Below are 25,954 nucleotides of genomic sequence, written 5' to 3'. Positions count from 1 at the left end.
GTCATCTTTTTCAGGGAGGGCATTGTTGGCTGGTTTGCTATATGAAGAATAAAATGCAAAAGCAACATTTTCCCATATGATTTTTAGTGATTCTTACCTTTCATATCTACCTCAAGGTAAAAATTTGTTCTATAATACATGTGTTGAAGCATCTTTGGAGTATGAGCCTTTATACAAGCGAGTTAGAGCTAATAGAAAGCAAAGTATTGATTTTCCGATTTCATTTTCAGAACTAAGTAAATGACTAGGTATATTTTTCTTACCAATATCATAATAATAATGATAGATCGTATTCTCCTAAGCTAGCAGCTCTTCTAACAACATCAAAGGAAACCATGTGGTCAATGTCCACAGCGATGCGACAAGTCCTCATTGGGATATTAAGTCTAAGCCTTCATTGGAATTTTGACTCTCAGTTGAACCGCCTCTCGACCTCCCCCATTAGTAGCACTGGCACTACTAGAGATGTCCGTCTCGTTACCGGCTAATTGGTCGTGGGACCTCAGGTACCATACCTGAGTTGGTTGAAAACCATCAGGAACAATCATTTGGTCACCGACCCATTGTAGCTTACGCTACTTCATACCATCATAGTACACCCAGCGCCCCTTGATCAGAGCCATGCTCGTATAATGCCCTTGGCTCTGACTGTGGAGTATAACCCCCGCCAAATTAAGATCCTCGCCATCGAAACAAATATATCGGTCTGGGCAAACGAATGGCCCTGGAGAGTCGTGTTATGCTTGAAGGCAGTCGATAATGAGTAGTAGTGGCCATTCAACTACCTCCATTCGGGAATATGCTCGCATGCCACTGCACACATCCAGGGATTCCAACGTTCCACTGTCGACATTAAATGAAAGCATTCGCTTGCGGGATCCCTGGGTCTGCATTGGCAAAGAACAGGGAGTGTGTTCTTTCTTAACCGACATATCAAAACTTCCTTGATTAATGTGCCGTGCATTTCCCCTCATGAAAAAATAAGCAGAACTTTGTGTCTCTTTCGAACTTCGATTGGGGCATCCCTCTTCAGAACACGTCGAGTCGTAAGTGACTTTGAATGTAGCCAAGCCTTGCAAATGATCAGTAAAGGTATTCTCAACAGACCCCATAAGTCATGCTCGCCTTCCGTCAAACCTAAGATCTCTTTGCACCACATCCGTCTTGCCTTGGCGTGCTCTTTTGCTAATACCAATTTTACGACCTCTTCCAGTACGGCTCCTTCGGAGGCCGCTAAGGTAGCTGTTGAATAGCACATTCCGGAAAACCTACGTAAAAGCACCCAAAGCATAAGAGGAGCGTCTAAAGGACATGTATTGATTGCGTTGAAGTCCTCATATTGGACCTGTCATGGTATTGCGAGGCCTTCCCATTCTTCGTCGATCGCTAGCTTGGGAACTTTGTTCTTACTTCCTTTAGGGCGACTTGCTCGACGTTGCCGCTTAAATATTTCGGGGAACAGTGTCTTGTTACAATCTGGCGCGCGACCATCGTTGCTGTGGGCTGCTTTTTTTTTTTTCTCCCAGGGTACTTATAGCGGTGGTACCTTAGCGTCGATCCCTTCAAGGCTTGTTTAATATCGCGCTCGATTAGCTTCAAGTAACGGCAGCCGTAATCATACGTATCCCTGACATTCATACCCTTTTTATTAGTTGGTGCATGGCGCTTAAAGTCCCCTCCCAAACTCTCTTGGGCATTTGTATCCTTTGAGAACTTTGAAATGTCAACATTAGAAAGAGATTGGAAAATACATTTCGCTCAATTTGGATGCATGTACCAATCGATCCATTTTTTTGTCCTTGGAAAAGATTCTACCAGATCTTGAATAAGCCCATGGAACTTTTCTTCAGTGTGCTTGTCGAGAAGATCTAGACACTTGCGATTGAAAGCCAGTTCTTCTGAAGGTGGGATTACGGCAGAATTCCCCTGCACTCTCATTAAGGACCGACGGAAATGGACTTCACAGAATCTGCAGTGGTTCTCCAGCCGTACTTCATGATTGTCACCGAGCCTAAAATATTCGCGGACAGCAAGCTCAAACCCCACACGTTCCGCCTCATTGAAGTCACAGACCATTCCAGGAAAGCCCTCAGTAAATTCAATAAATGTTTTGAAAGGTAAGTATTTAAACATTGCCAGAAAATGGTGCTTATAATGCTTTTGTGTTTTCCCAAAAAGCATTGACATCACAACGGGTACCGTCCTGTTGATCACAAAATTGAACGCGCTTGTGAACGTAATGTTGATATTTGGAAAATTCTCATCATGAAAAAATGATTCAATTGAGTCAGTCTGTATACAGCCATCCATGCTTCGAAGCATTTCCTTCATGAACTCCGCCTGAATAATAATGTGTGCTTCATCTTCCAATAAGCTGATGGGCCCCATCATCTTATAATCGCGATCGAATGCAGCCAAAGAAGTGATATTCCAAGGTTTCTTAATTCCATTTAAGATTTTCCTTCTGTGGTGTGCAGTACGACCGAGGTTATTAAATGAACCATGGAGCTCCAAGACAGACGGTCGAGTATCCGTACCAACTAACAACATCTTGGGCCCCACCTCTGATGCCACCTTCACCATATCCACGAATGATGCCATAGCCTCTGCGGTCGGCTTAATAGATGGTGGATGCTGATGGTAGTGGAAACCAGTATGGCGAGCTTTCTCAAGGTTGCCAATGCGCTCGATCTTTATTCTTGCCTGGTATGGAACGTGGATCAATTGCTGCTTGTGTATCTTACATGAATCCTCTGGAGGCGGAGGGAGTGCGTCTACACTCTTGCTTTCAGGCAGTTTGGGGAAGAATTCTATTGAGGATCGATATAACAGTTGTTTATTGAGAACATATTTTGTATTTTTCATATCTTTCAGTACATGCATATACTATGTTTTAACATTTGAGGGGGATCTACTTCTAGAACGGTTAGATGCCTTTGGCTTGTCTAGAGATGGCGGAGACAACATTGGTGAAAAGGTAGGTGAGAGCCTGGAACGATGAGGCGCCTTGGACTTGTCTAGTGGTTGTGTAGGCAACAGTGGTGAAAGGGGAGGTGAAAGCGGTGTCTCCAGATTGTCCCACGTAGGGCCAGATATAGGCCTCTCCTTTGTAATCTTGCCCTCGGATGACAGAGCTTTTGTATAGGCATTCGCGCTTGGCGACATAAGGTGCGAGAGAACCTCAGCTGCTGTTGAAAATATGGGTGCTGGTCCTTGATGGATCGTCTTGGATGTTGGCGGACGGTGAGGGTAACTGGGAAACGAACAGAGGCACTGGCGCGAGCTTTGGGTGGGATGATGTGGATAGAGCATATGGGCAATGGGATGCTGGGCAATGGGATGCTGGGCAATGGGATGGTAGACAGTGCGCCGATGGATAATGTACTGGCTGATAATGTACTGATGGATAATATGCTAATGGATAATGTGCTGGTGGATAATATGCTGGTGGATAATGTGCTAATGGATAATGCGCTGATGGATAGTGTGTTGATGGACAATGTGGGCAATGCTCTAAAGGACAATCCGAATCCCGCAAACGCATATTAGCATCATTTCCACCCCCGCCCGAGCGCCCATTTTTTTTGTCGAGAGCACATGGAAGTGATACCAGACATTCGTAAACAAGATGCAAGTGATACTAACACAAAAACTGACCGGCACAAAACCCATGGAAAGTAATACTAAAATCTTCTTTCATGATACCATTTTTGTTACTTTGGTACGCAGCACTAGTATGCCATACTGGACACTTGATACTAAAATCAATATATTTTTTTTTAAAAAAAAAACTACACTGTCACTTTGAAGCTATACACGGTTCGAACGCCTTTACCACAACCAGGTGAGGTACACGGTGTCCTAACTGATCTACCATCGTAATGCGATTTCTTTCTGGAGTCGGCATAAATTGTTATCCAGTCTTTGTTTTGGATGTCGTTCTCAACACAAACCCAGCTATTCTTGTCACATGCCATGTAGTATCTGTTATCCTTAATCTGTGTCCACCTTTCGGCTGTGAAGGAAAGATCTTGGTTATTATCGGTCCTCACTATCTTGCAGACTACACCATTAGAGTAACAATCTCCACATGAGTTGGGTTGGAGAAAAGTACATGCACCACGGAAAGGAATACCAGCCAAGACAGGTGACAGGAGAGCAGCAAAGAGAACGAGTTTCATGGTCGCGAGGCTTAAAAGGCAATAAACGTAATATATGGTACCAAATCAGTATTAAATTAAAAGAGTAAGCAGTTGTGGAAGTTGGAAAAGCAGTTGCAATTAGAAGCGATATACATTGCGAAGTTGAAATACTTACGATATTAAGGTGGATTATCGTGTACAGGTTGAAGCGCGTTATGGGAAACCGCTGGAAAGCCTACGACTATTTATATTATAAATATGCATTTGGTGTGGAACAGGGCGGCGTTGTGGTGTGTACACAAGGATACATGAACGTTCACTTTTAAAGAGCGCACACAACAGCCCATCTTATTTTCATAAGAATTCAAGAATACCAACTTTAAAGAGTGCACACAACAGCCCAACTGCAAAGAGTGTACATACAAAAGACTGAGTGGTGATAGCTTGTGCAGAAATGCTTGTATATACCTTCAATGTAGGAATGTTTGCGCCTACAAAGTAAGATAGAATGGGCGAGAGCAGATGATCTATAACCACATATTGAAAGCATGCGATTACTCTCGTAGTCCTGGCTCAATTGAATCACATAAGCCACTCTTGATCCACTACTGAAAAGATTATTCTGCGTAGAATCGGCCATGTGGCCATAGGGAGATAGAGCAAAAATCGCAACAGAGTTCTCGCTTTCAGACATACCCTCAGTCTCACTTTGTAAAGTATCCATTTACAGTCTTTCAACGTACATGCAGAGGGGGGCGGAAACACCTAAACAAAGAAACGAGAAAGAGAGCGCTAAGGACCTTGGCTTTATTAACATTGCCCTACGAAGATTAGATGTTGGCGAGTAACTGATTGAGTATGCAAAAAAAAAAAAAATTGTACGATGTGAAGGAGGAGCAGAATAAAATCAATGACGGGAATCTGTACATTTTTCACTTTTGATAGGGTACGTGAGCATTGAATTTAATATGAAGATTGGTGAGGCATATGCATGAAGATAGCTTGAAGATTGATGGAGCATGTATGAAAATTGACAGCGTGAAGAGACAGCGTGGACAGGTTAGACAATAGACAGAGGAGGGGCAAAGAAGAGGAAAAGAAAAGTAGGCGAGGAGAAGTGGAAGAGAAGTGGAAGAGAAATGGATGAAGCGAAGAGCGGGGAGTTAAACTAATATGAAGATACCCAGAGTGAAAACGAAGCTAAAGGAATGCGGCGAGAGACAAAAGAAATGGCAATCAGAGTAAGCAAAATATAAAGACTTGCGAAGAGGTAAGATCAAAAGGTGGGTAAGTGATGGGGTGCATAGAGATATGGAGAGATAAAAAAAATGGTGGAGAAAGAAAGGTAGATGGAAGAAAAATGGCTGAAAATCGTACGCGTAAACGAGTCACTATCCACCAGCCATTAATTATAATCTTCTCAACGAGATGAAGAAAGAAAATAGTTTTGCTGGGTTTGGAGAAAATCTATTTGAATCCATTTCGTTCAATAGTTGTAATGTCAAAGGAAAGTTGAGGATCAAATCATACTGCATTTATAAGCCCTGAAAGTGCAATGCTATACATGTTCACACAATAAAGCTTTTCAAGGTTAGTAATGACCATAATAAACAAATAAAAAGGATTTATAATTATCCATTATAGCATATCACATATCAAGCTTGAACACTTTGGATAGCCGCTTCTTCATGAGACAGACGAGCGTAGACAAAATCATGTACATGTATAATATTATGCAAGCTACTCAGGCTCATCTCATTTCACCTACAAACATTCTCATTTCACCTACAAACATAATAAATGTTTAAAATGACAGAAAATGTCACTATTCATCGCGCCAACATTCATCTGAACAACTAGCTTTCCCCATAGTGTCTTTTTGTTCAAAGTGAAGACTTGTGTAACTTCAGCAGAATCCAGTTCTTTCAATTGATTGGGCACATACTCCCAACAGTGATCTAAGCTGGAAACGAAGCAGTAGCGATTTTTGAGAACAAGCACGTGCTGGTTAATTTTTTCAGCATGCTGGTTCGATATTTCAGCATACTTGTTAAAATTTATTAAAATTTTTAACTTGCTTAACCAAGTGCTCCTCCATGCACTGCTACCTCAGACATCATTCGCATTTATTTTAGAATCTCGAGCATCAATAAAAGCTTGATTACTCACAGCTACAGAATGGATAATCCTCATTCAAACATTTGTCAGTTTTGTATATGCACATGCCTAAAAAAAGATGTCAGCCATAGTCACCCTTCATTGCCTCTTCACAAAAAAACAAAAATGGCGTGCTAACTGCAGCTGGTGGAACAGAAAGGTTTTCATGCTACACAAAACCAAACACCAATTGAATGCTACAACGTTGCCTTTATCTTCTTTATCTTCTTTATCTTCTTTATCTTCTTTATCTTCTTTATCTTCTTTCCATTGTTACCCGTTTTACTTTCACACAAAATCTTTAAGAAATAATGGCAAATCATACACATGATCCTCTTCACCAGGATGAGAATGGAGAACAGGGGTATGAGGATGAGGATGAAGATGAGGATGAGTATGAGGATGGACACGAGGAGGGGAATGAGTATCAGGAGGAGCACACCAGTGACGAGGACGAGGACGAGGACGAGGAAGAGACCCTTATACCTCGCCGAAATCAAATCGAACGAAGAATGCAACTCCAGAAAAGTCTTCCAGCAAATAGAATCGATTCTCCCCAAACTAGTGATGCAGCCTACAATGGCGAATCGTTCGAGACGCAAGATATGCCGTGTGATGAGCTTGAGGTACTAGACTCCTATCTTGGTGCGAACCCAATCTCGTCTTCATCCCAGACGATGAGACCCATGGTAAGCATTGGTCGCGAAAAGAGGAGGTTCATCAAAACTTCTTCTCCTCCCGGTGGATTTGCGCAATCGGTTCATCATGCCAGACCAAGGACGTTTGGACGTTCTCAATCATCAACAGCTTTGCCTACATCACGTTATAATCATACGCTACTTGCTGCACAGCAAGCCCCACTGTCATCTCTCCGTTCATCCAACAGCTTCTCCCAATATCGGGAGTCAAAACCAGGCCCATCTTCAGTCTCCTCGATTTCTACATTGAGCTCCACGCAACAGCGCAATATTAACTTTACGCGTTCAAGATCTATTAATCTTCCCTCTTTTGACTTTACACGTGCCATTGATGCTGAAGCATTGGCCAACCGGCGGATTGAGCTGAGGGATAGTCATTTTGCATCAAACGGATGGTATGATTTGTACGAGTTACTGGATTTTGGTACCATTCCTACGCCAGAACAATGCTCTGACGCCCCTCCCTCTCAAAAAGCATTAGCCCTGATTCCAAATCAAAAATCCTTTCGCAAAAACAGCGTGATTGGTCATTTTTTCAAATCAAGCAAGGAAGAATTCCAGTGTCTGGTCCTGAAAGATGGAGTAATCTGCGGTACTACATACAAGAAAACTGGGAGTGGATATTCAATATCTGTTCACTTAACTCAGTGCCATGGCGATTTATATAGTGCCCTCCAAGAATTTCGCAATTACCAGAGCAGGGTTAAAGGTATCATGCTGCCACCTGATCCGGAAGAAGTTGACGTGGCTCCACCAAGAAAGGCAAAATTCGACATCGCACGAGATGAGATTGTTAATGAGAGCCTCAAGAAGCCGCTCCCTCATGAACAAGAAGCATTCGAGGATACGCTTTTACTGCACATAGCCTCCAATGGAGTGGCATTCGATGCAGTTAATTCGACGATCTTCAGATCAATCATTGAAATGACCAATCCTTATTTCAATATCCCTACCACAATGGCTATGCAAGACAGGATGGATCGACGAGTTCGAGAGATGAGACGCGAAATCAAAGAGTACATTACCTATTATAAGCTTTACGCTGCCGTCACGACAGATTGCTGGACAAGCGTCGATCACAGGAAGTTCTTGGGGACTACAATGCATTTTTTCACGCCAAATTTCGAGCCAGTATCTATTGCAATAGGGATGGAACAAGTCTATGGGGTGCAAACATCCCAAAATATTCACCGGAAGTTTGGTAAGTGAAATGCTGATACATCTGCCCCTTATCTTTATATTTTCATAAGTATTGCAACGTTCTTAACGTTCTTAACGTTTTTTTTTTTTTTTTTTTTTTTTTTGTGGTCTTTTGATTCATTTACCAGCTGAGGCTATTGATAGCATGGATATGAGCGAAAGACTCATTTGCGCAACAACAGACCAAGGTGCTAATATAAAAAAAGCGATAGCTCTCTACCAAGAAGATCACAAGGGGGTGCACTGGTTGGCATGCGCCTCACATAAGATCCAGCTTTGCATCAATAAGTCTTTGGAGCTATGCGAGCCCGCTAAGAAATTATTGGACAAGTGCCAAGATATTTCAGTTTTTTTCAGAGGCAATGCCGCGGCGATGTCTATCTTAGTGGAAGAACAGGAAGGCAAGGGTGCCAAGTTGCTGTCGAGGAACATTACAAGATGGAACTCCCAGTACAAGATGGCAAATAGAGTGCTACTTTACTCTCAAGCAATTTCTCGCACCTACCATCGCATGGAATCCTCCGAAAAAAGGGAGATAAGGTTGAAAGCAAAGGAATTAGAGCCAAACCTACTCGATCGTGATGAGGTCAAAGCTCTCCGTGAAATCATTCATATGATGACAGATGCAGCCAAATTCACTGAATGGGTGGGCAGTACCGACCATCCAAAACTGTCACAAATGTATGTGAAGTTGAAAGAGTTGCTACCGGACTCTCGCACATACGACACCGAGACGGCACAGGAGCTCTGGAGAAACCTTAACAGGCTTATCAATACGATGTGGGCCGTGGATGACATTCCCGATGTTATGCTCATATCGCTATTCCTGAACCCGGTGACCTTGAGTATCATTAAAGACATAATGACAACCAATGGTGACTCTCTCAGGAAGAAAGCTCTAGAGGTGACCAGAGATGCAGCAAAAAAGTTTGCCGCCACCCAAGATGGAGCATGTTGGGATCAACTTCCTCTTTTGGAACAAGAATATTACCATTCGATAGTTAGTGTCGATATGGTATATTATGATGCGTCTATTTCAAGAACGCCGATGATGGACATCGCGCGTTTTGCTTTTACTCCTGAGCTTTACTGGAAGGAGCAAAAGGACAAGGGATTAAGAGGAATGGATTATATTGCTCCATTTGCACGAGCATACCTTTCTGTCCAGGCTACTTCCAATGATTCTGAAAGGTTATTCAGCAGAGCCGGATGGATCCTGTCTGCACGCAGAAACCGAATGACCAATCAAAACTTCCGTAACATCATATTTTATCACAGCTTTGTCTCTGCCCTGAAAAAATTACAGAGTTGTAGCAGTAGCAGCTAACTTTTTTATTAAAATAAAGGACTTCTATGGCAACGCTTAATTTCTAAAACAGATGCCAAACTATGGCTGACATCTTTTTTTAGGCATGTGCATATACAAAACTGACAAATGTTTGAATGAGGATTATCCATTCTGTAGCTGTGAGTAATCAAGCTTTTATTGATGCTCGAGATTCTAAAATAAATGCGAATGATGTCTGAGGTAGCAGTGCATGGAGGAGCACTTGGTTAAGCAAGTTAAAAATTTTAATAAATTTTAACAAGTATGCTGAAATATCGAACCAGCATGCTGGAAAAACGAACCAGCATGCTGGAAAAACGAACCAGCATGCTGGAAAAACGAACCAGCATGCTGGAAAAACGAACCAGCATGCTGAAAAAACGAACCAGCATGCTGAAAAATTGAACCAGCACGTGCTTGTTCTCAAAAATCGCTACTGCTTCGCTTCCAGCTTAGATCACTGGTGAGAAGCTCCTTCTCCTGAAGGCTGTTGACGGTGAAGCAACGAAAAGGCGCTTTTCTTGTACTAATTGATTCAGAAGAACTTGTAGGATTTAGGGCAATTGATTCACCATCTGATGTCTCATCATTTTCATTTGTTGCAAGGTTTCCAACAGGGAGCAGGGAATTGCTTCCCATTGCTAAAACATGTATATTGATTGCTATGGAGAAAAACAAAAGGAGGAGTAATGAAGAGATTGGAATGATCAATTTCATCTTTTTTATTTTATTTCTTTTTTCATTTTAATAGAATGAATGACAAAACCCATGTAATTCAATTTCTTGATGATCATTGGCTTGATCTTGCACATGTGTCGTGTTAATGAATGAATGCTTTTCCAAAATAGGTCTCTAATACAGTACATTCTTGCAAATGCAAAATGTTTTTTTTCCCATGCGTCTGTGCACTTTTTTATTCCACACATCATATTTGTTTGGCATGTGGAGCATTGCTGCGAAGTGAAGCAAGAGTCAAGCAATTGGGATTTTTTTTTTTTTTTTTTTTTTTTTAATTAAATTATTTCCTGATGTGATATGATCGGGCATTCCATTCTATTTTTTGAAAAGACAGAAAGGGAATCTCCTCGGAGTAAGGGGAGATGGAAGGTGGTAAAAAGGTACAGCACTTTGCAATTATTGCATGAATACTAATAATGATCTTCTTAAATGAATAATTTATTTTCAGAAACCGCACCATGTACCATGGTTACTTTTGTAAACAAAATAAAATGCTAAAAAGAACGATCGATCGACCGCTTAAAAAGCTTCCTTCTGCTCAATAGCAAAAAAGAACAAACAAAGTGCTGTGGCGTGATACGACTCTGATGTCTGTTTGGTTCATAATTATCCATGGCGCAGCATCAATCCCATCCACAGCCACATAGATGTCATATCAATGGGGTATGATGCAGAGGGTGTGAGAGCAATTCCAAGGAACAAAGTGATGAGCATTTTTTTTTCCAGTGATGCACATCCACATCACTCTCAATTTACCCAGAGGAAAAAAAAAAAAAAAAAAAAAAGCACAGCCCAGTCAAGTCAAGTGATGACTACGCCTCATCCACCCTCTTAACCTTTTCTGTTTCTCTTCTCGCCCCATCCACGGACACATGCAGATGAAAATGAGCGAAAGCATGTCCATATTGATATTGATGTTGATCATGCTTGAATTAGGTTGGGATGTTGTTGATCCTTGCTTCTTTTTTACTCCTTTTACTCCCTTTCCTATTCTTCCTTCCTTCCTTCCTTCCTTCTTTTTTCTTTTTCTTTTTTTTTTAGTGTACATACACTCTCCCAACGCTCGTTTCCTTCACTCCCATTCTTGTTGAACAGAGCAATTGACAATTCCTCTTTCATCGTCTTCTTTACTCTTCCTCTTTCTCTCTTTCTTCATCCTTCATTTGTAACGACTTTTTTTTATTTTTTTATTTTTATTTTTTTATTACACAGACACACAGTCTCTATCTCTCTTTCTCTTTTGCTGTCTCTCTTTCCAACATCCACTCTGTTCACGTCTTTATTGCTTATTTATATCGCTACAATTCCTTGTATTTTATTGTTATTATTACAGACCGAAACTTTTTTTTCCACTTTACACATTGCACATCTGCACAAAGCTACAATATTCAGCACTCTAGACACCATGAAGACAAGCATGGATGAGATTAGCCTGCATTCAGTAAGAAGAACTTGTCAAGGGATTGAAATTGATAGAAAATAATAAAAAAAAAATACCTTTGCATTGGACAGCTTGAGTAGAATACTGTCTTCTCTTGTTCTTGCTTTTGTTTGTTTGTTTGTTTATTTGTTTCATTTGTCCAGGCGACCATGCGCCCCAGTTCCAATTATTTTATTTTTTATTTTTTATTTTTGCTTTCATTGCCATTGCCATTGCCTTCATTGCCCCTCCCTTGGCTTCATTGCCCTCATTATTTTCTTTACTTTCATGTCTTCATTTGCATTCCTTTGCTTCCATTTGCCTTTATTACTTTCATCCTTTTCATTGATTCGCCCTTCTCTAACATTCTTGGATACACACACCTTTTTTGCTCCTTTCCCACACAGCAGGTATCACTTATGGCGAATAACCTACGACCATCTCAGAGCCATAACCAGGCTGAACACCCACAAAGACATACCAACAACATCAACATCATCAGCAACAACAGCCCACAACATCCTTATGACCCTTCCTCTCTAACTTACAACCACGCTAATAGATATCCCAACGCATTCATTACCAATGGTCATAATATCAATAACAGTAATATAAACTATTTGATGAACAGCAACAGCAACAACAACAACAACAACAACAGTAATATTAATTTTAATTCTACAACTCAATTAACTCAAGCACCAATACAGCAGTTGAATCAAACATCCTATCAATCCTCACAGAACCGTCTGTCTAATCCAAACGGCAGCTATTCGCCCACCTTTCCTCATCCCTCATATCAACAACATCAACAACAGCCCGGACAACAGCCACCACCTTCCTACTCCTATCCACCTCAATCCTCATCCATGACCTCTGCAACCTCAGCTAATGGTACACATGATACTGAGGAAGAAGAAGACGAGGAGGAGGAGGAGGAGGAAAAAGAAGAACCATTGGGTTTAAAGGCTCGGCTCAAAAAATGGTTCTTCTTCCCTTGTACTCTCTCTGGTAAACTAATGATCTCCATCATCGGAATTGAGGCTCTGTTGGTGATTATTATCCAAGTCATCATTGCTGTTTTATATTTCCAAAGTCTGGTCAGTAAAGCATTGCCTCCTGCAGAATCTGGACCAAACGCAGGTGTGTCTGTACCTCCTTATCAGGATTGGAGGAATCAATCACGTTCTATCCCAGCCTACATGATTGTCTTTATCTTTGCTCAGCTTTTTCAACTGGTCTTTGCATGGGATGCTGTAAGTATTTTATATTTACATTTACATTTGTATATTTTTCTTAGTTTTTGTTGATGGCAATTGATAGGCAATGTTTTTGGTTTGTCATTGTTTGATGATGTTCCATGCATGCGTGGTTTGTGATTTGGCAGTGTGTCTGCAATGTAATTGTAATCATGCACCCCGTTTTGTTCCTGAAAATGGGCTCGTGAGCGTTTTTTTTTTTTTTTTTTTTTTTTTTTTTTAAAAAAGAAAAGAAAGACAGTTGAGGGGAATAAGGATAAAGAAAGGGGGAGAGTTTTGACACACGGTCCACAATTGCTTTCTTTACTGACAGATGCGAATGACAACTTTCCCCCTTTTTTTTATTGCCTTTGAATTTTAGGTCCGAGCCCAAAATACGATCGAATTAATTGGAATTGTCATCTTCAATTTGTGTTGCTTCGCCTACTCGATATTTGAAATCTCACAAACAAAGAATTCGCTTCACATGGCTGCAAAGGAAGGCTTTTTCGTCCCGGAAGAGAAAGCTATGGAATTACAATCGAAAATTAATCCTGGTTTGATCGTCGCCATCTGTGTCATTGGTCTGACTCAGATCCTGATTACCTGGCTTGCCTATCGACTCTTTAAAGAGTTTGGATGGACCATCTACAAGAAAATCGGTGCTGATCCCACTATAAGACGTAAGGGCAGATAAAAAACTATTTCTTTAAAAGAAAAAAAAAAAAAATAGATACCAGTTATACACATTATGCAAGTCCATCCTTATTTACTTTTTTTCCTTTTTTTTTTTTTTTTTTTCTTTTTCCTTTCCTTTCCCTTTCCCTTTTCAAATGTAGGAATGTATCGTTGGTATCAAATCTACCTGGTGTTGATCAAGGTGGACTTCTTCTTCTTTATTGGCTTCTCAATCCAATTCATTTATTTGACACTCTTTAAACGAGGAGACGATCCAGAGTATTGGTTGACCATCATTGTGCTGCCCCTAACACTCGTGATCCTTTATATCGCCATTTATGCAGTCCGACATGAGAGTCGTCTCTGGATGGCCACATTCTTTATGGCCATGCTCTGTGGCGTTGTTTATTTTGCCTTTAAGTTTGTTCGGATGTATGTAGGACCCAAGGTGATCAACGTAGTCGGTGTAAGGAATTTTTTGACACTCTTTGGTAAGTTTAATATGCTTAATGCTATTATAAGAAAAGAAGCAAACAAACAACAACAGGACAAACAAAAAAAAGAAACAAATTCACATCTTCACATGGTTTCCTGCTTTCTTAAAAAAAAAAAAAAAAAAAAAAAAGAATCCGCTATCATTGTTTATACATCTTTCTAACTTTCTCTCCTTTTCTTTCTTGAAAAAAAAAAAAAAAAAAAAAAAGCGTCGCTATGCTTGATTACGATTATATCGACCATTATCATTGGCGTGATCTGTTATCGCAACTTTGGAAAGGGACTCAGGCCACATTTGATGCCTAGACAGGGCGTATCGTCCAGGAAAACATTACAGACCACTTCTTCCCGTATAGAACTCGAGTAGATTAACAAACAAAAAACAAACCATTTTTCTTTTTTTCTTTTTTTTTCTTCTTTTTTTCCCCCTAAACATCCTTGTGGCGATTGACTATCCCCATGCTTTAAATAATAATACATAATAATAATAATAAAAAGCCCCTCCAGATCCTCTGGTTAATAAGAAAGTTCCGATTCCTTATAACATGATGACCAAGAATATGGTAGATTGATGTTGTAAGGTTTATTTTAGTCACCTGGGAGGGTTCGCCACCTATTTCATGAGCAGCAAGCAGCAAGCAGCAAACTAGTTCTTTGTTCCTTTTTTTTGCACAAGAATCATTGAAGTATTGACTGTTCTCGTTCAGTCTTTTGTGTCGAGCCATTCTTTATTTGTGTTTGTGTTCAAGAAGTGTTTTCCCTATCTGGAGCTGGAAGTGAACGGCTCGACAACTCAGCAAAAAGACCAAAAATTTCAAGAGAAGAGAACGACTGATATGTCACGTGACATTCGCAACGGTCAGACTCAAAAGAGAGGACCTTTCAAAGGCATTGACAGAAAAAGATCATTAGACAATCATCATGAATGCTGGAAGACCTACCAAACACTCAAGTATTGATGCTCCTAGAAAGATAAAGAACACGTATCTCTGCCCAAGTTTTCTAAGCACTTCAAGTTTTCTTAGCAAGCGTTGGCGAACCAAGCGTTCCTTACTCTTATCAGTTCTCCATCAATTGAAAAAACCAGACAGGAGCAACTTAAGGCTACATTCGAAAAGTTCAAAGAAAAGAATGAAGAAGGATATTGGATGAGTATCCAGTCAAAGGTGAATAAAAAAAAATCTGCCAAGAGATCTGGCAATGGCACGCGGCAACCAGGGTTCCTATTCGATAATCGAATAGGAGCCCTGGCGGCAACCATCAAGTCAGGAATATGTGATCCAGAAGTATGGCCGAGGAACTTTAGATGAGAACGAGGGCGGAAATAATTAATTAATTAATTGCTTCATTCAACATTAGTTGCACTTCGCTATAACTGATGCCTCTCTCTCTTTTTCTTTTTTCTTTTTTCTTCTTGAAAGACCTAGAAGCCATTGATGAGTTGGAGGCGATGCTGGATGACTCGGAAGAGAATCCGTTCCGTCCTCTCATTGAGTACATCTACAAGAGGGTGAGTATACAAAAGGTCTTAGAAGGTGAACCCTCTTCATGTAGTGCTACGGCCTAATTTCCATTCCATCCTTTAGGTCCGCGGCCAGTCGGCTGATATGCCAAAGGCTCCGCCTAAAATCTCCTCTAACCATAGAGAAATATTCGAGCGTGCTTAGCAGATGCTTTTGGACGACAACAAGGCTGACAGAAAATCATTTTTACTGAGCAAGGACGTATTGTAAGCAAGCTTCTTCCCGCTTGTATGTAAAAATAATGTATAAACTATGAACCAACTAGCTTGATAGCAGCTGCAAAATAATATGATGGACCATTCAACTCACTCAACCATTAGGGTGCTTCTTTCTGGGATCATTAACACGGTCTCGGAAGGCGCGAGCAATGGCCTGTTGTTTAGCGCGGAAGTCCAGGAACAGTCAGAGCTACCAAGTTTCAGGACAATAGAAGAGCCTGTAAAAAATCTTATGGGTGAGATGCTTCATGCCCTTTGCCCAATGGACAGTAGCGCCTCTTTTACTACGCCACCAAACTTGAAGAAACTTAAGAAGTGGATATTTTTTTCAGCTGGCTACCTTGGATGAGGCACCAGAAGAGTTTAGGGTGAGGAGAGAAAAGATCCTGTTGGTCGTTATCCACCTTTGCATCAACCAACTCGCACCACCAACCACTGAGCATGTGTATGTATCATTGTGGGCGCTCATTCTGAACACCCTGATGGACAGCAAATTCCTTAGAGTGATCCCGTAAGTCTTATTTGCACTTGTTCGTTCATTCTGCTGATTATTCCACTGTTGTACCTAACCATCAATACCAACATTTTATACTCAAAAAAGAGGAGAGCTTACATCTCCAGCAAGTAAGCATGCAAGGCAAGTAATCGAAAAGGACTAAGGGGCGACCTCGAGGTACATCGGAGGCCGAAAGGTGGACTTGTCGCTTCGTTTGAGCGCAAATTACAATTGTAATACGGAGATTGCTATCTTTGAGTTCAAATCTGAGAATGTATCTGAGAAGGAGTGTATTCCTCAATTTAAGAAGTCCATCCGTTTGAACACCGCTGTGCTGCGCGCTCTGCAGAAAAATGGACCTGATGCTGAGATAATTTCGCGTCTGATGAGTCAAGGAGATCAAAGTTGTTTTTATTATTGTTGTCAAACGAGAGCCTTTTATTAAGGACTCTCTATGGCCGTCACATAATATTCTGACCTTATGAATAAAAATGGAAGTGCACCTGAGGTGCACTCCCAAGCCTCGGTACGTAACAGATGCCACCACCAAATTCCCAGCCATAGCGGAGGGTCGTGCACTTACGCTTGACTTCTATGCATTGCGTCACTACAAAGATGTGCATGGGGCGAGGAAGGTTCTCAGAGAGTGTGCATGGCTTCCAAATGACGTACAGGGGTTGAAGAGGTGGCTTACGTCGAACTCACTTCATATCCCCCTCGCTTTCACGGTAAGATTAAAGCGATAATGTTGATGTTTCGATCCAATCTCCTTGCCTTAAAACCGAATTTTTTTACTTCAAACATTACAGAGTCATAATGCGAGGTTTGCCGGAGCTGTGAGGGATTCAAGTGCAATGGCAGGACCGTTTCTCACGTGTCCACTCCTCCTAGCAGTGCTCTTCACGCCTTCTAGGGCTAACAAACGGGCGCATGGTTCGAGAGTCGTCTCGAACGTTAATTCTAACGATGACCCCGACGTTGACTCCGATATTGCCTTAGAGGCTGACTCTCCATCTCTCATAAATAATTTACACTTTCACTCGAATCATATATCTCATACTTTTTACATTTTTACATGGAGAACCACTCCGTAACAAAAGTTTATTCGACTCATTCGACAAGAAGTCAAGCTTTGAAGGAGACTCAAGCCTCATCTTCTTCATCTCCAGCCATCCTAGCAAGAGGCAGAAGAAAGCAAGGAGGTGAAGCGAGTTCCTCATCCACCACTATAAAAAAAAATCAAGACAGAGAAAAACGAAACCTTTCCTTTTGCCCCTAAGGAAGACCAAAAGGCTCGGCAAGAAGATCCGTATGAACAAGACTGGGAACAAGAATGGGAAAGACTTGGCGACTTGAATCCGTACGAGGTTGAGAGGGCATTTGCATCACTGGAGAAATATGTGGCAGGGAGATAAGCACTCTCTGCATTACAGATGGGAGGCTAAAAAAGGTCAGGCACCAATGTGGATACCAAGAACGCATGACAGGCAGGACAAGACGGTAACCCGAATGTATGTTGTTCATCCTAAAGACCGTGAGCTTTTCTCTCTCAGAATCTTGCGTTTGCACAAAAAGGGAGCAAAAAGCTTTGAGTGTCTCCGCAAAGTGGATGATAGGCTCTTTGGCACCTTTAGGGAAGCTGCTGTGGCGCTTGGTTATATGCAAGACGACAGCGAATGGCGAGACTGCCTTCGAGAAGCATGCCGGTTTCAATTCCCTAAAAGACTGCGTCATCTTTTCTCGATGCTCCTTTACCATTGCAACATTCCTCAACCTCGTGGTCTATGGGATGAATTTGCTTCGGCCCGTTTCCATGCCGCTTTATGTAATATAATGACAAAGCGAGCCGATGCTGAAACTCTTTTGTTTGAAGAACAGCAAAATGTCAATAAAAAAAAGACTTTAATATTTAATACCTAAAATATAAAAAACCCCAACGAGGGTAAATTACACAGCGTTCTCGAATAATATGAAGAGAAAAGCATATTATCCGAGGGAGCCGACCTATAATGTGTCACTTCTTTTCTTTATTAATTCGCCGAAAATCCATAGTCACTAAATAAAAATAAACAATTTTTTTTTTTTTTTTTTTTTTTGCTACAAAACTATGGTGCCACAAAGATTGATCAGCATCTTCGACTTGAGCTCCGGACCAGACTAGCTTAGGGAGAGGAGGGTGGGACATTATAGGTCGGCTCCCTCGGATAATATGCTTTTCTCTTCATATTATTCGAGAACGCTGTGTAATTATCACGGCGGGAGCCGACCTATAATGTGCATCCAGAGTTTTGTCCCAGGATCTCAGTAAAATTCGTTCTTGTCTGACTAGCCATGCGGTAGAAATATTGGAAAGTTTCCGGAGAAGACCAATTACCATGAGCGATGATGTCGTCAATCGATACCCCTGCTGTAGCTGCAGCTGTAGAGCCGAGTGCGCGTGGCTTGATACGTCGGGAAGCCTTTTCCACTTCTGGGATCTTAGTTGAGATCGAGTCCATGTGATTGGAAATGGTTTCTGCTGATACTGCTCGATTCAAATATTTGGAATGTCGGATGAGAGGTTGAATTGTCAGACTGTCATCCTTCGGATGTGGTACCTCCAGTGGATGATCTGTTAATCTTTGCAAATACGCAGCAAATGTATTCACAGGGCACAGTTTCGGATCACTGTTGGAACGAATACAAACTGTCTTCTCGATGCGGTTCCCAAGTCGTTTCTCTTTGGGAATAGGAATGAAGAGCATGAGTTGGCTTGTGGTCCATGTAGTCTTGGTCAGGTCTATACATCGAATGTCGTCTGGACGAAGGAACCCACAAACGCCTAGAAGCCAACAAAGCTTTCTCGTGAGCTGAAGGAATGACATTTCCTCGTTAGAAGGAAGGGATCGAATATAATCAAGAGCTGGGTTGAGATTGATGCTCAATGCGTTGCTAGGTCGAATGTGTTTGGCCTTGATGGCTGTAATGAAGTCCTTATATACATGGCTCTTGTCAAACGCTGATTTGTCTGGAAATAGAGCTAAAATGGCTGAGCGTTTCTGCAGAGTGGTGGCGGGAGACCATGGACGGTTGCGCATCTGATGATTGAGATAGTTAACTAAAAGGATCGGATTGGGGGTGAATGGATCCCTGTCATTTTGCCTGGCCCAATCGATGAACACTTGTTGCGCTGGGGCGTATTTTTTGTGCCGTCGCTGTGTCTGAGGTTATCTAGTATAGTCTCCGCTGCTTCGCTGTCTAAACCTAGGTCTGTGTAATAGCGCCGTTTACGCGCCATGCTTGCAGTGTCCAGTGCGGATTCTTTGCTAGAACGTTTTGATCTTGTCCTGGAGCTGGGAGGACATACTTGCGTGGGATCTCTCTGGGGGCACAAGTCGCCATCGCTTGAAGAGTTGGATACCATAGGGCGCTGGGCCAGTTCGGAGCTACGATCGTCGCTTGTAGCTTCTCTAGCCTCAGCTTCTGAAGGGCCTGAGGGATCAGGTTCCATGGCGCGCAGATGTACAAATTCCCCAGATTGCTCCATGGGTGCCGTAGTGCATCGAAGTTGATCGCTAAGGGGTCTGGCTTCCATGACATGAACCTCTCTGTTTTGTTGTTGATTGATGATGCAAACAGATCCGTCTGATGCGGGCCCCAGATCTTCTGTAGATAATCGAAGAAGTCCTGATGAATGCTCCATTCCAACTGCGATTGCATCCTGCGTGATGGTGCATCCGCTGGGTTGAATGATGATGGGACATATGTTGTCTTGAGTCGTGTCCCTGTTGCTAGGCAATGCTTCCAAATGGTGTCCGCTATTTCCATCAATGGAGCTGAGCGAGTCCCTCCGAACCGTTGGATGTGTGCCAGTGTGGTCATGTTGTCGCAAATTATGTTCACTGTCTTGCCCTGCAGTTGGGGAAGCTTTGTCGCAAATAGAACTGTCCGCAGTTCTTTGACGTTGATGTGCTCGTGAGACTGTGAGGCTGTCCATCGCCCTGCATAGGTCGAATCGTCTACGACGATACCCCACCCTGTGTCCGAGGCATCTGTGTAAACGTCGACTTCTGTCCTCTCCGTGAGCCATGTTTGTCCGTTCCAATGCTGGAGGTTGTCTATCCACCATGTGAGGTTGTCCTTTGCCGACTCTGTCACTGTGATCGTGTCGGTCCATTTGTGGCCTTGTCGAAGGGCGTCGTTCTTTATCTGGAGAAGGCGCTGGCACATCAGTCGAGCTGGAAATACGGCTGCTGTCATTGCCATTGCTTTCCCGATGAAGGCGGATAAACTTCTTAAGCTGCAAACGCCATTGTTCCTTATTTTGCGCGCTTCCCTGCGAATGTCTCTGATTTTGTGTTGAGGGATCGAGAGTGTCATGTTTCTGCTGTTGATGGTAAAGCCCAGATGCTCTATGACTTGCGTTGGTTCTAGCGTTGACTTTTCTTCTTTCACTAAGAAGCCTAATGATTGAAGCTTTGATAGGACGCGCTGGGTGTATTGTATGGCTCGTTCTCTGCTGGGAGCTATAATTAGAAGATCGTCTATGTAAGCCGCCATTCGGATTCCCTGGCGTCTTGCCCACCTGAGGACAGGGCGCAACATCTTCGTAAATATAAGGGGGGACAGAGAGAGCCCGAATGGAAGGACTCGGAACTGGTAATGGTGTCCCTGCCATTCGAACTGAAGATATTTCCTCGACGAAGGATGTACCAGAACATGCATGAATGCGTCTGATAGATCTATGCTCGTCATAAAATCGTTTTTGTTCATCATGGAGCAGACATTTTTGATACTTTCCATCTTGAAATGTCTGTCCGGTATATATTGGTTCAATGGTTTGAGATTCAATACAGGACGAAGATCGCCTGTCTTTTTGGGGATGGTAAATATCCGACTGTAAAAGCCTGTAGGGGAAGATACTGTTTCTATTGCTTTTTTGGCCAAAAGACTCACTATCTCTTTCTCTATGGACTCTGTTTCCTTCACTGATAGCTTGTGGGACTTGCTTGGGCTGGATGAGAGTGGAGGTGGCGACTTGAATGGGATCCTGAATCCTTTGGCTATTATGTCCCGGACCCATTGCTCGTCTGTGATCATCGCCCATGCTTGCTGGAATAAGTGAATCCTGCCTCCTACTGGTGGTCGGTCGTTTGTTGATGCCCTCGGCCGCGACCCCGTTCGCGACCCCTGTTGGAGTTGCCTCGGGCATTGTAAAAATGCCGGTTACCGCCACTGATGTTGTTGTTGCTATCAGGCTGGCTCTGCGACTGATTGCTCTGACCTTGATTAGAATAGCTGCTCTGAGCGCTATTTCTAGGGAAATTATTGTTTCGATCATGCCTGTTCCTGTTCGAACCGCGTCCTGTGCTGTTGGAATACAGGTTTCGTTTGATGGATAACAGAAGCTTCTTTTTCTCCAAAAGGGATTGGGAGTCCACAGCCGGTGTCTTGGCATTGCTTTTCCTGGTAAGCAGCTGTAGACCATGAGCTCTCTCAAGGTTCTGCACTCGGAGGTCGTGGATGTAATGGCTAATCTGCTTGATATGCTCGATGAGATCGGAAACTCCCTCAATGGCTGATAGCGTGGACTCGTCGGAGCGACTGTCGTCTTGCATGGCATCCAAGACATACTTGTCCAAGGGGCGCGTATGGATAGCCAGCTTGGATTGAATGGACGCCAGATCAGAGTCGAACTGCTGCCGTAACTTGGCACTGTCGGGCCATGGTAGGTCGGTAATAGGTGGTGCAGAATACTTCTGAAGCTTGTTTTTGGGGTAAGAGCCGATGGTTGTTTGTAATGTGTCCCGAAGGTCCTCATACTGATCTTTTTTCTCTGGATCAGGGACAAAGAAATCTTTTCTGTCAAAATTTGGGAAAAGTTCGAGAATGGCTTTGTTTGGAATAAAGTTATATGCCTGGGGTTCAGGAACCAGGAGGTCATGGATGTTAATGGAACTATCGATGTTGCGGTCATCGTTGTTTTCAATATCAATATCACTCATTAGTGGAACTTCTAAAGTATGCCAGTGGATGTGTTCCGGAAGGGCGAAAGAAAAGAAGATGCTGATCAATCTTTGTGGCACCATAGTTTTGTAGCAAAAAAAAAAAAAAAAAAAAAAAATTGTTTATTTTTATTTAGTGACTATGGATTTTCGGCGAATTAATAAAGAAAAGAAGTGACACATTATAGGTCGGCTCCCGCTGTGATAATGAGCCTCACGAGGCAAAGCCTAGACTGGAGCGACCGTGAGCGAAGCCACGGGTCGCCCGTCTAGTATAGATTATCTCCGTAGTCTTCCCCCTCTTCATTATAACTGATATTGTTTTCTTCATCCTCCTTATTATAGCTGATGCTGTTTTCTTCCTCCTCTTCAGAATAGTAGATGTTGTTGTCTTTCTCCTGCTTCAACATCGCTCATGTAGTTGTATTTCTCCTCTTCAAAACTGAAACCGAAATCGTTATTAGACGTCATGATAAACTAAGTATTTCCAAAGAATGTACACTCCTCTCTCACTCTTTTGCAAAAAAGTGGATTTTATATATGTTCTGCAACGTTCATTGGCTGGATTCATTTGAATTGGCACGATCATCAGCCATCTCAAGAAGAGAGCTACGATAGTCAATCTCAAAAGCAGCATTCAGTGCCACAAGAAAGGTCAATATCAACCATCCTTATTGATGCAAAGGACAACCTATTGTAACAAGAGCGAGGGCTGTCAACTCTTTAGCGAAGGAGGCAGATTCTATGCATTACACATTAGCTTGACTGGCATTAAGGACCAACTTTTTGAAGCTTTGAATCATCAAGAGCCCGAAGACATGTCTCATTACGGCTTTTCGACAAGGACATGGATGATTGTTTCTTTTAATTTTGTAGCGCCGGACGTTAACATCTTCATAGATGGATGGCTTGAGTGGTTTCATCTCATAGTTTGGTACAGCTACTGATTTATTGGAGCTTTGTCTACATCTTTAACGTGAATGTTTCTTCATTGAGGCATTGAGGATGGAAACTTTCGAGAGGGAAAGCCTGTGTGCGAGAATAAGATCGAGATCTGGGGCGTTTTTTTCTTGATGGTCTTCTTGAGACTGGCAATGATTTAGTTGGAATTGATGTCTACTGGAAGGAATATCGATTCTTGCTTCGACAATACAGTAAGCTTTAGTTCAATTGGCTCGGGAAACTCGTTGTACTTGGGGTTTGCTTGGGTAAAGACTGGCCATTGCTCGGCAGCACGATGTATAGTCGAACGACGAAACACGACGTAGTAAGTAGGCAAAAAAAAGAGTACTGGGAATATGCGATTCACTCATGACCACAACCAACTTGGTCCATAGATCGTGCTTATATAAATCTGGACCTATTCAAGTAATCGGGAAAGCTTTGAAAGAGAATGTCACAATCCATCCCAAAGGGCATTGTCATATCCTTTCAAATTATATCTATTACCTTGTTTCTGTTCAGTTCAAACTAAATGCGGCGTCTGGTTAGTGTGTTGCTCATAAGCCACACTGGCCTAAAATGCATTCAGAGTCAGAAAAGATCACGTGTGTGATAATTGTTCCATCATTCCTCTCATGCAAAGCTTTGTTTGTCAAGCCAAGTCGCGTCTCCTAGTTTCTAGTTCCGTGAATAACTTTTAGAATTCTGGAAGAGCTATAGACCAATGACCAGGACCTACGGTGCCAAGGAGCCTTGAAATAAGATTGCACCAGATATCTTCCTCGGATCCCTTGTATTAAGTTAACTTAGCACTTGGAGTTTTGTATTTGGTAAAAGTCATTCATGGAACGCGTCTCCGCTCCAGGCGTTGGGTATAAATATCGCAGACTTGTAATATAGAAAACTTCAGTCTGCAATAAAACTATTCTTGAGCCTATTCTAGTTCTTAGACTCATTACTATCCTTGTTTTTCCACTACTTACCTTTCCTTGCAGTTATCCTGTCAGTCCTTGGCACTCGTTCAACTTTATATCAAGATTTCTGGGCGTTTCGCACAGCAGAAATTGGCCCGCACCATTCTGGAGTTTAAAGTATATGTATACATGCCATTATTATAGTTGGACAAAAACAACCATTGATGGTTTCTTGTGCGATATACCGCCGGGGGACTAGAAAAAAATTACTAAGGACATGTACACCAGCGGTATCCAAAGCACATCAGTTAAGTTCACCAGTGTCTGGGCTCTGGCGTACCAGTGAATATTGTCCTTTTCTTGCACACCACTTTCAAGCGAAATGAATCACTCTCCAATGTGGCTCCGTAGCATTTGATTTTTATTTTCTGTCGACTATGGAACTATAGAAATACCCGCCCACATCTGGGATAACAAGACATGAATTGCATAATTGTCATGGCAGGCAGTTCCAGCTTTAAAACCCGATAAGGCGGTAATCGCCGCGTTCTGGTGCAGCTTGCGACTTAGAAACGTTCAATGATAATACAACAGATTACTTCGGGCGACTACTTGCTCGAGCTGGGCCAATTTTCAATCTGAATGAACGGCTCCTCCTGTGCTTAGCTCAATTACCTCACTTCCTCTTGCAATAAAACTATTTGTGTCACGACAGTCCAAACCCAGCTTACGCTCCTTATTTGTGGTTGAACAACCCGACGTTTGCTGAATTCTGCTTCGGTTTTTGGTAGGAAGATCCGACTCAAAAAGCAACATTGCTTCTTGGTCATTAGCCAGATTATTGATAATTTTTTTACATCTGGGTGGATGCTGGACGGACTCTTCCCTTGAAGCGCAAAAAGAGTGAAGTGAAAATTGGCCACCAAGTCACCACTTATTCCACAACCCAGTGCGTTGTCACTATGCCAATATTTGGCGCCATTAGTTATTTCTCTATCACCAAGGTGCCTAAAAAAGCTCGGTATATTTGTATATTTGCCAGAAGTTCCTTTTCATAGATTTATGTCAAAATGAGGGCGTTCTCTGCCAAAAGATATTTATACTGTACGTGTATCGATGTGGGTGAAAGCTGATAGGCTGGAGTCATTGAATAGAAAGTATGAAAATTTAAATCGGAATGTGCTCTAAGCCGATCAGAGCCTTAGATATACAGAAAAACTTGACAAATACTCAATATTTTGTCCCTCATAGCGCAGGACTATACAGGCAACCATTCGATTTGTACTACAGATGCGGACTAAATCAAATTATCACTTTTTTCAAGTTTATTTGATTGCCATCAGTTTAAAATCAGACGACCCTTCTTTGTAAAATCGACCCTAACAGATCGAGGATATCGCTGCAGTCCAGCATTCTTTTTTTCTTGGTCTTTGCTTCAAGCAATGCTATCAGTTCATAGAAAGATACTCGAGTTAATGAAAAAGAAAAAAAGAAAAAAAGAAAAAAAAAAAAAGTCTTTGATGCTTGAGAAAATAAGGTCGGAAAGCTTAAAATGACCTTACATTGGACCAGACAAACCGAGCTTTTGCTCTGAAGCTACCAAAGTCGTGAGAATCCGTGTTTGGGTAGCATAACCAATATCTTTTTTGTTTCATGATTTTCCACCGTTATATCCGGTATCCGACTCTGGTTTGTACTCGTTTTCAGGTGAGCTCACTCCATCGCTTCATTTTAGAGTCTGTAAAAGAATGTCATTCTCTTCTTCATTTAAGTATATATCCTTT

The 25,954-nt window shown here is 42.1% G+C and overlaps 5 protein-coding genes across 5 annotated transcripts; 2 read left to right on the top strand and 3 right to left on the bottom strand.

Moving 5' to 3' along the window:
- Positions 1 to 297: 297 nt before the first annotated feature.
- On the bottom strand, positions 298 to 1,854 carry BCR41DRAFT_412193 (hypothetical protein). Its single transcript, XM_022029465.1, has 4 exons — positions 1,411 to 1,854; positions 1,138 to 1,345; positions 786 to 1,072; positions 298 to 575 (listed from the first exon to the last, which is right to left on the bottom strand). The coding sequence occupies exons 1-4, from the start codon at positions 1,636 to 1,638 to the stop codon at positions 387 to 389; spliced, it is 912 nt and encodes a 303-aa protein (XP_021878156.1). The 5' UTR covers positions 1,639 to 1,854; the 3' UTR covers positions 298 to 386.
- A 1,836-nt stretch (positions 1,855 to 3,690) lies between these two features.
- BCR41DRAFT_158976 (hypothetical protein) lies at positions 3,691 to 4,455 on the bottom strand. Its single transcript, XM_022019640.1, has 2 exons — positions 4,318 to 4,455; positions 3,691 to 4,191 (listed from the first exon to the last, which is right to left on the bottom strand). Exon 2 carries the CDS (start codon positions 4,179 to 4,181, stop codon positions 3,792 to 3,794), a length of 390 nt encoding a protein of 129 aa, XP_021878155.1. The 5' UTR covers positions 4,182 to 4,191; positions 4,318 to 4,455; the 3' UTR covers positions 3,691 to 3,791.
- A 6,643-nt stretch (positions 4,456 to 11,098) lies between these two features.
- On the top strand, positions 11,099 to 11,356 carry BCR41DRAFT_360038 (hypothetical protein; the record flags this gene model as incomplete). The annotated part of the gene is made up of 1 exon (XM_022025296.1): positions 11,099 to 11,356. The coding sequence occupies exon 1, from the start codon at positions 11,135 to 11,137 to the stop codon at positions 11,351 to 11,353; it is 219 nt and encodes a 72-aa protein (XP_021878154.1). The 5' UTR covers positions 11,099 to 11,134.
- Positions 11,357 to 12,863: 1,507 nt separating this feature from the next.
- Positions 12,864 to 14,436, top strand: BCR41DRAFT_284613 (hypothetical protein; the record flags this gene model as incomplete). Its single annotated transcript, XM_022020262.1, has 4 exons — positions 12,864 to 12,938; positions 13,303 to 13,603; positions 13,760 to 14,089; positions 14,303 to 14,436. Coding segments are annotated over 4 exons (840 nt in total), but the record flags the coding sequence as incomplete, so codon positions are not given.
- An 8,839-nt stretch (positions 14,437 to 23,275) lies between these two features.
- On the bottom strand, positions 23,276 to 25,900 carry BCR41DRAFT_388842 (hypothetical protein; the record flags this gene model as incomplete). Its single annotated transcript, XM_022028046.1, has 5 exons — positions 23,276 to 23,674; positions 24,511 to 24,605; positions 24,846 to 25,178; positions 25,733 to 25,811; positions 25,888 to 25,900. 5 exons carry the CDS (start codon positions 25,898 to 25,900, stop codon positions 23,481 to 23,483), a joined length of 714 nt encoding a protein of 237 aa, XP_021878152.1. The 3' UTR covers positions 23,276 to 23,480.
- Between the last annotated feature and the right edge of the window lie 54 nt (positions 25,901 to 25,954).

The sequence above is a fragment of the Lobosporangium transversale genome (assembly GCF_002105155.1).
Source record: "Lobosporangium transversale strain NRRL 3116 chromosome Unknown BCR41scaffold_40, whole genome shotgun sequence".
Classification (NCBI taxonomy): Eukaryota; Fungi; Mortierellomycota; class Mortierellomycetes; order Mortierellales; family Mortierellaceae; genus Lobosporangium; species Lobosporangium transversale.
Note: the sequence above shows the minus strand (reverse complement) of the source record. Positions and strands in the feature narration are given on the sequence as shown.